This window comes from Buteo buteo, chromosome 1, assembly GCF_964188355.1.
Source record: "Buteo buteo chromosome 1, bButBut1.hap1.1, whole genome shotgun sequence".
Lineage (NCBI taxonomy): Eukaryota > Metazoa > Chordata > Aves > Accipitriformes > Accipitridae > Buteo > Buteo buteo.
The window spans coordinates 53,451,265-53,460,613 of NC_134171.1; the positions used below are offsets into that span (position 1 = coordinate 53,451,265).

The 9,349-nt window shown below is 40.7% G+C and overlaps 1 protein-coding gene across 1 annotated transcript in view; it reads left to right on the top strand.

The window, feature by feature from the left end:
• LOC142032279 (melanopsin-like) overlaps positions 1-8,700 on the top strand; it is a 32,788-nt gene extending 24,088 nt beyond the window's left edge. The window contains exons 10-12 of the mRNA XM_075030761.1: positions 1,288-1,374; positions 3,066-3,215; positions 7,488-8,700. Of these exons, the coding sequence (XP_074886862.1) occupies positions 1,288-1,374; positions 3,066-3,215; positions 7,488-7,877 (627 nt within the window). The 3' untranslated portion in view covers positions 7,878-8,700. The remainder of the gene's footprint in view (positions 1-1,287; positions 1,375-3,065; positions 3,216-7,487) is intronic.
• Positions 8,701-9,349: the final 649 nt, after the last annotated feature.

Genomic DNA, 9,349 nt, shown 5'->3' on the forward strand with positions numbered 1-9,349 from the left:
AGGTGCTGTCGCTGAGAGTCAGGCCGCGGAGCTGGATTTCAGTGAGATTGTAACTATGTTGAGTATTTTGGGGAAGACTGAGGTCCTTGATTTGGGAATGGACCTGGGACCAGCAGGAAAACCAGCATGAACGGTGCACCATTCTCGAACAAGATCATTCTGCACTGAATATTCTGCTGGAGAATGGAAGGGGTTCCTTTCGGGTAACAGCACCAGGGAGATTTCTGAACTCTTTCGTGGCAGACAGACAGTAAAGCAAACGCACCTGAGCAAAAAATGCACCATTTGCTGGGAAACCAAGGAGATCCAGCCAATGCTAGCAGGGTACTGATAAGAAATTCAGGCCTTCTGGCTGTGAAATCAAAAATCAGAACAAAAAAAACACTTTAAGTGCCTGAGGGGAAGGCTCACTGCCTGAGCCCTAATGAAACAAAATCTATCCCATTACAAAAGATAGGTTACTTTGCAGTCCATGCTGCTGCCTCTCTTGCACATTAACCATACAGCTGCGTCAGGTAGGCTTCCAGTTAAAATGACTAATTACGCTTTATGGGGTAGCCTCAGCTGTACAGCTTGTAAAGTTGTGAACTGTTTGGGGACAAGGATCCTCTTCTACTTTGTGACTGTATATCACATACCCCAGCAGCATTCCCAGCTATCACTATACAGCCTACAGGTTACTGTATTACAGACAGGTAGTAATGATGATAATTAAAGATCATGAACTCTCTTAAATGGGGCACATTTTGTCATTCAAAGTTAGAAGGTGTTTGAATACCATGCAATGGACAAGCTACTTCTCAGGAGAGACCTGGTCTAGAAGTGACAAGATTTTTCTATAGTGTTTCATGTGTCTACCACAAAATTTCTTTTAAATTGAAACAATAAATAGAAGAGTGAAAGGCCTCTATTAGCCTAGGCAAAAATGGCTTTTTGTGTACTGTTGCTCAGATTTGAGCCCAAGTGAGTTTGAAGTGTGATGGGACTCTTTTGGAGTGTGACACTACTGTACCACACTGCATAGCACGAGGATCCCCAAATTTGCTTGCCTAGAGTCTCATAGTCTTCAGGGCATGGAGAACATTTTCATTTTTATCTGGCTGCTGCTATATTAGGGCAAAAGACCTTAATGAGCTAGATAGAAAAAAAGAATGACTCACTTCGTACGTGCTATGAAATTTAGTGTTTGTCTTGGCTCTTGAAGATATAAATAAATGCATAAATGTTTCTGTTGCAATGTAAATGAAAATGAGATCATCTATCTTGCTGATTTAATTCCATTCACAGACCACTGATTACACAATGATGCAAGAGAGTATCAACTGTGATGATTTCATAAACTCCAAAATACCCAGATTATCTTTGCAATATGAGGTTAGTATATGCAACATGCCAATATCCTATCATAAAAAAAAGACTATATTTTGTTTGGGATTGCTTAACAGCTTGAGTAAACAGAGGACCCACACGTATCTGTATCTCCCTTGAGATCATGAGGACTACTTGTCTGCTTACACTTGTGCTGCATTCACTGGTTGTACATAGCACGTGTAGCAACATGGAAATGTGTTGACATAGTTTAAAACAGGAAGGCTCCTCATTTACTTATTTCCAGCATTTTTTCCCCTTTTACATTTTAATTTTCCTTGACTTAAAGTTTGTTCCTAAATTCTCTCCCCATTAACCCTTTGTTTGATGTCAAATGAAGTAATTTCAGCTGGATCGCCCACTCTGATCCAAGAAGTTTTCTGTTCTTTACTGTTGGTCACTACTTGGTTTTGGTTCATTGGGGTTAGCAGGTTTGGCTGGGGTTGCTGTTTAAAGGGATGGGATAATGTGGGTAGGAGGCTTCAGCCTTTGGCACAACTTTGGCTTAGGAGTCTCAGATAAAACACCTGCTGTTAGCGATGCGCAGCACTGTGTTGTGCTGAGTTGATGCAGCCAAAGGTAATTGTCCTTGGGGCAACTGACAGCTCAGTGCAGCTGTACAGATTTTAGCTGAAACAGCAGCTGCTGAAATAAAAGCTAAGCTCAACGACTTTTGCATGACAGCAGGACTGAGTGAAATTTTGGAATGGTCCAATAAAGTATTGATGGACAGGAATGACACCAGCAACACTGTAAAAGACGCAGCTGTTGCCACCGACACTTTCCTCTGTGTGTTGCATACGTGTTAGTGTAGGGAGCCAACATATTCATGAGTCATGTAAAGTTGTATTTACAGTTTGATTCTGCAAGGGAGGAGAAATAAACAGGTGTCAATACATAGAAGTATGAGCAAGGTGATGAAGTGGAATTATGCACTAGCTTCCCACTTGTGTGGAGCCCTATCTATCTACCTACCTACCTACCTATCTATCTGTATCTTAAAGCCAGTGTGGAAAATAGTGGAATGATCTCATCATTGATACTCAATCAAAAAGTCACCACGAAGTTAGGAATGATGGATGGCCTCTGCCCAAGCCTGTAAATGGAACAGCATGGCTGCAATGTCATGATTGTACTCCATTACTGGCATGCTCTTAGATCATTGGCGCAGAGCCCACCCGTTGCCTCCCATCTGCTAATGATGGTTCAGAGAAGCAGCAAGTTCATAGGGCTCGAGAAGACCTGGGTGTTCTGGCTATCCATCTGGGATGTATACAAACATGGTTTTGGACCTGTCCATGTCCATAGTTTTGTACCAGCTGATGGTCATGCAGAATGCCATAAGCTATATTAAACAGATTGGTTGTACTTGCACCCATCTTTAGAATTCAGGTGCTATGTAGCTATAAGCATAGCACGAGCAATGAGATAAAAAAGGGTGAAAAACATCCTGGTGAAAAGAGATTAAATAATTTTTCATTATTTCAAAGATTTTTTTTTTTTTGGTTCAGGAAAGAAGTCCAGGGTAAAGACAAGATTAAAAACCAAGCCTCTCCCCAGGGGAGTTTTGAGTGTGAGACCTGTGTTAGAACAGCTTTAGTTTTCTGTAAGCGTGCATGGTTTCTGCTAGAGTTTGAGACCTTTTAGAATTTGAGGAAGGATGTAACTGTCTAAAATCCTTCATCATTTGTGATTAGACCTGGAGTGATGTAGAGCTTGACCCTGTACAGCCACCTCATAAAAAACTGCAGCCTCACCGAAGTCATTCTTTCTCAACAAGTCTGAGACAGGAGAAGAGAGACCTGCTCCCAAAGACCTGCAGTTGTGATGCAGCAACTGCAGAAAAGGTAAGGAAAAAAGTCTCTGCTGGGGACTCTCCATTTAAATGTTAATCTTGCTACAGTACTTAATCTCTGGAATAATAATTCAGCCTTTATACCCATCTGTTTCATCTGTAGGCTTTATTTATACTGATTCCAATGTCCTCTTCATCCTTAGTATTATTTCTTTTTTTGTGACTAATGAGAATGCCAATAATGCCTTCTTAACTTTTTTTCACTGACGTTGTCTGCTTTTGGAAAGCCAGCATCAGCTCATAGCTCTAAAGCTGCATTAAAGCACAGTCAGTAGCATCAAATATAAGAAGCTGACTTCTTTGCTTCTTTGCCTGTTTATCTACCCTAGCTCTGGTTTCTCCCATCTTAACCCTTGTGTCCACATTGTGGCAGCCTTTTATTACAAAGTCAGGGCTGCAAAAGAGACTTTGACATGATAGAAGCCACTCTTTTTCTTCTTTTCAGTGTACATTAAAATGTTTTATTTTTGTTGAGGGGGAAGACAAGAAAGAAACTCCCATTTCTCCCTAAGGGTGGGAGAGTCTGGCAGCTGCCACCCTTCCCTCACTGAAAGAGGAGACGGTGAGTAATCAGAGCATCTTCTGTGGATGCATCACACTTGTTGCCCAAACCGCTGAGGTTTGGTGTCATGCTGTTGAGGAGCACCCTGTTCCCTGAGGAACTGCTGAGGATGGGAGCAGTAGGTCACCCATGAGTCAGCTTCTGCCAGCACTGTAACACCAGTTTCAAAACAAGTATTTCTATGGGTGGCACAACATCAAGCATATATCAGTGCTGCATTTTCCAGAAAAGACAGACATAGGCTTACAATCCCCTGTCTGTGGCTGGGCTGAGTAGCACCCACTTTTTGATGGAGGCACCCTTTCATGGGGTTGCTCTTGTGTGTGTAACTAAACACCCGCACCTTGGGCAGCTACAGCATCTGCTTCTGTCCCCTGTACTCCCTTCCAGCTCTGAGGCTAATTGTCTAGAGACAGCGTAGTTTAAAGCAGGACCTGTTCTGGAAGTTTCCAGCCATCCCATGACCCGGTTCCTGCATGCATCTGCCCTGTCTTCCTTCAGGTGTCTTTTTAAGATCAAGTCCTGAGAAACCCTGAAAAGAAAGTCTTTTCCTGTAACTGTTGTGAATAGTATTGATGGAAAGACAATGGCTTCAAATGTGGTGGCAGGCAACATGGACTCAAATCTACTGCCCACCTCCACTGCTCTCCATCAGTAGCCCAGTGTGTCCAAGGTTGTAGGCAAGTGGCAAAGACAAGAGATTGTCTCCAGGTTCTAGAGAACCACTCCAGTCTCACAAGGAACGAGAAGGAAAATAAATACGAGGTGGTCTGCATAAAAGTGTTCAGTAATTAAATAAATATTCCTGTATTCTGGAATCTAGCAACTGCATAGCCCACAAGAAGGCTCAGGTGCTATACTTTGTCTTTGAAAGGCATCTGTTGGACTATTTTGATAAATGACCGTTAAACAGAGTACCTTCATGCTGAGGCTTTCAGTGGTGTTCACTGAGATGTGTGGAGTTTATTTACATAGAATGTTCAAAGCCTCATTTGATTTTCTCAATATTTTCAGCAAAGATTACTGTGTGGTGTGAAGGTTCTTTGTGTCTTAGCTAAACACAATGCATCAATATTCATTCTATCAGAATAAATATTTATTTGCCAAGCTCAGTAAGAGCATTTCACTATGAGGGCACCCATTTACCCTTAAAAAACCCCAACCAACCCTAAAGAAACCCTGCTGCATTTTTAGACATTTATTTCAAGGTTTTAATAGCATTACTGGATTGTCTATGACTGAATTCCAATTATAGCACTTCCAAAAATGCTCAGTTACGGAAATACAAGTGTGAATTTGGTGAAGGGTCACCTAACTTTTTGATTTAATAAAATATAATTATTTTTTTTAGGAAAAGAATCTTACACTTCCTTTGTTTTCTTTAAGAAGACCATCTCAGCAACATCTAAAAAATTTATGTACCTCTGAGTTCTTTTCACTGACTGAGATCAAGACTTCTTAATGTCCAGTTGCAGATGGGTTGTCAAAAAAGAAAAGGTATCCCTCAAGAGAAAGTAAAAAAGCCAATCAGTGTCCTGGGCTTGGTGCTTTCCAGAGCATAAGAGTACACGGGACTGTTTTCTGTGCTGTCACAAAGATATGATCCATCCCCATGACTTATTGCAGTTAGTTAGGATGGCAACAGACTTGAAGTAGACTAACACCTGGAAACCTGGTATGGCAGTGAAGAGGCCATTTTGGAAGCATTAAAAAAAGCAGTCATGTATTATAAGGACAAGATAGGTTTGGATACTTTATTTCAAAGGAGAGTTGCTAGTTGTGGTCTGTGCATCCAGGTTTTGTGTCAAGGGAATTACTTGGCATGAAAACTATTAAAAAAACCTTGGAAGTGGTATCCTGCCCACTAAGCCATATCAAGAAGAAACCCATCCTTCTGCTGCAGTAAAAACAGCATTTGAAGCAGGAAGGAGTGGGTTTGGGTTTTTTCATTCTATTGTTATCTTTGATTTGGAAGAATGGCCTTTTCTTCTCTGTCAGGTTGATTTAAACCACTTTTTTTTAGCACATTGTGCTTCCCTCCACTTGGGTAGGTACAGCAGCTGGAGAAATTGTTATCCACAGGCATTGCTGAACGGTTCCTGCTTCTGGAGTAGAATTACACAATGCTTCAGTATATATCAGTACCTAATTTTAAACCCAAACTGACAGAGAGACAGAGGGGGAGAGAGAGGGACTAAAGATGCTGTTGTGTTGGGTTTTTTAAAAAAAAAACAAACAAAATTTGTGTGAAAAACAAATGCATTCATTTGGTTTTCTGTCTGTAAAATCAGACTAGACCTATGCTGTGCAGTAACATATCCACCAAACTACTTGCTAAGACTGAGGAGATGATCCCTAAATCTTAAGAAATAAAAACAAACAAAACAAAACAAAAGCCTTCCCTTTTTGATTTAAGGAACCATTTAGTTTGTCAGTGTAAATGCAGCATCACAGGCCACGGACTAGGTGGAGACAAAGGAGCCCAAGACTACAGCCCCTGCTGGGCTGTAATCATACTAGAAACTGATTTAAAATTTTTAAAAGATGGTTCAGCACCAAACCCCTATAAATTCATGGGAATTATATGCCTGAATGCTTGAAGAGGACTAAAGTTGAATTAATGAGGTTTATGACTAGAACAGGAATACCTGCAATAGAGGAAAAAATTTACAAAACTACTGTGGGAAGCTCAAGTTATGAAGAGACTTAGTATAGTTAATTAATATGCTTTACAACAGTATTAAAAGAAATAAATAGAACTATAACTCTGAAAGAGACTTTATAGCAATCTGAGTAAAACTTAGTCGTACTCTGAATTCCATTAGGCTTCATGGGAATTCACATACTAATGAAGTAAAAACTGCATTTTACTTTAAATGTTGATTTTCTCCAGGAAGGAGGGACTTCTAACTTCTCTCTATACCTGGCACAGTAATTTTGTAACCTTAACTGTCATTTTCTAAAGCAAGCCAAAATTGATCACTTATGCCTCCTGTTACCAGTGTATTTAAATATTAACTAGCACTTTCAAAGCTTACTTAGTTTACTCTGGATTTGCATACTGTGCACGAAGAGTTATGGAAAGGTCACAGGGGAGTTGCCATCGGGGCCGAGTTAGAAATTAGAGTTCTCTCAAAATAGGCAGATGAGAAATGATTAGAAAAGCAAAATCACAGTCACTGTTTTTCCCTTCTTTGTTGGTGGAAGTACAGTCCAATGTATGAATGCAAAGCCACTAACTGTCCCGAGGCAGTACCAGGAGCTATTTGGGGACACCATGATAGAGGTTGTCACAAGTATGATGCAATTTTAGGCAAATAAAGAATACACTGTGCTTGAGCCTTATCTGAGCTCTCTTCCATGAGAGAGAGAGTACAATTATCCAGTTCCTTGAGATGTATAAAAAATGGAGAAACATTTTTTTAAAACATAAGTCAGATATAGGAATGGGGTTTTCTTCTTTTTTTCTTTTTGGTTTCTGATGATATTTGAGCATGTCTTCTTTTGCTTCATTTAACATCCTCCTTTCCAAGCTGTAGATGTTAACACATCATGATTTTCCCTCTTTCTAGCTAATGATTCAAGTGTTTAGAAAAAATGACTGGTGACTCAAATAGCGACTAGTGGTAATGAATATTTCAAATACTGGTTTCCACAGTCATATGCTGTATGACAACACTAAAGCTTATGTCTCTGCTCCAGGTTTCACTCTCCTCCAGCTGTTTGGAGAAGGTGCTTGGTCGGCCAGTCCTACACAGTTCCCCTGCAACACTCATGACCAGCTCCCTAAGAGCAGCTTCTCTGCCTGTTGGTTTGAATAGCAGCAGTGTCAGCAGAGGAGGAGACTCAGGTACTTCACAGATGGCAACTCAAGAAAGTCAAGTTAATGGAGTCCTGGGCTCTGTCATTAGCAATACAGTCCCTCGCATCATTATCATTCCTACCTCAGAGACCAACCTATTTCGAGAGGAGCTGGAAGAGGAGGAGACTGAATTATTCCACTTTCATGACAAAAGGGGCAATCTGCTGGACTTGGAAGGGCTTAGCTCATCCATGGAGTTCCTTGAAGCTGTTGAGAAATTTCTATCATAAGTTTGTCAAAAGAAAACTTTCCAGTAATTATTTTCTTGGCATCTTCTCCACTTAATTATACCAAATAACCAAAGCCTTGTAGGTTAGCTCATCAGACTTTTTGTATGTTTATACAGTAGTCACTAGGCAGCCTTCAGATTTATCTTTGTCCAGACCAGCTCAGCCGTGGAAACAGGCTTTCTTTCAGATTGTGCTGCAGGAAATGAGCAGTGGAAGATCTGGCAGCATGATCGAGTAGCATCGGTCAAGTCGGCCGCCTGCTTCATGGGGCCCTGATTTGTAACCACAGATAGAGGTGCCAGCAGAAAGAAAAATGACTGAGCGAGAGCAGGGGCAGCTGCTGAATGTTTCTGCTACCTGTGCATGAAACAGCATTCCTGTTTTGGCAGCTCTCTTCTGGACAGTGAGGGGAAGCACCATGAGACCACAGCTTCTACCAGCCCCAGCGGTAATGCAGACAGCCAGATGATCTGATCTATCTTTTAATCAAATTATTTGCAGCATTGGTTTTGTTTTATTTTGTTTTTTTTTCAATAGGCAGCTTGCTAAATGTAAATAAACAAACTGATGGTGTGACTGGGAAGTGACTGCTTGCTTTTAAAATTTAGTGCTAGAAGTCTGGATTTTACCTCAGCATTAGCACCATCAGCTGAATGTTGAAATGCAAGGTGCTATATGCTAAAACATACACTACTACCTGTAGAAGCATTTAGAGCACCTTCAGAGTTACAGTCTTGATTAAATATGTATGAGTCCTAATAAGTCTGTGATTAAAAAGGTGAATGTTCATAGCTGGCTTGATAAGTCATTGATAAAAATAAAGCCTTGGCTGCTATATATCCCATGTCTTTTCAGAGGATATTCTTCTCCTCTCCTCCTCTAAAATGACTCAGCGGATGTATTCTCCTATAGGTCACTTACCAGAGGCCTTCAGGGTGGTTAAAACATCATCTCGGGGAGAAAACTCCACAGTACTGTGCTGTTTGCTACAGGATCTGCAGTCACATCATTATCTGTGGTTACTGATTGTACTTATTTTATCTGTGCTTCACATTATGGCTCAGGCTCACAAGACCCTCCTAGTATTTTATTTCTAACTGCATTCTTCCTTTCGTTACTCATTTTCCCTTTCTATAACATGTTCTCCACATCCTCCCATTCAGTCTCTGACTTTCAAATGTAGACAAGTTGAACTATATGGTTCTCCACATAATATCAGTATACCTTAGTAGAAAGCAAGCATTTCTCTGGATATAATAGTGCAAATATTTGGTCCAGTGGGTCTAGTAGCATTCAGACATCCAACAAGAGAGTGAAAGTTTATGCTCATAGTCTCGGGTTAGTCCCTTGACTGTATCCTAGATTGTGCAGAGACCACTAAGAACGTTTCCAAGTTTTGTGTATGCACTGGCTGGTCTTGAGAAGTAATTTCTCTTTTCCTGTTCTCCTGATGCAAAAAACAGATGGAAAGG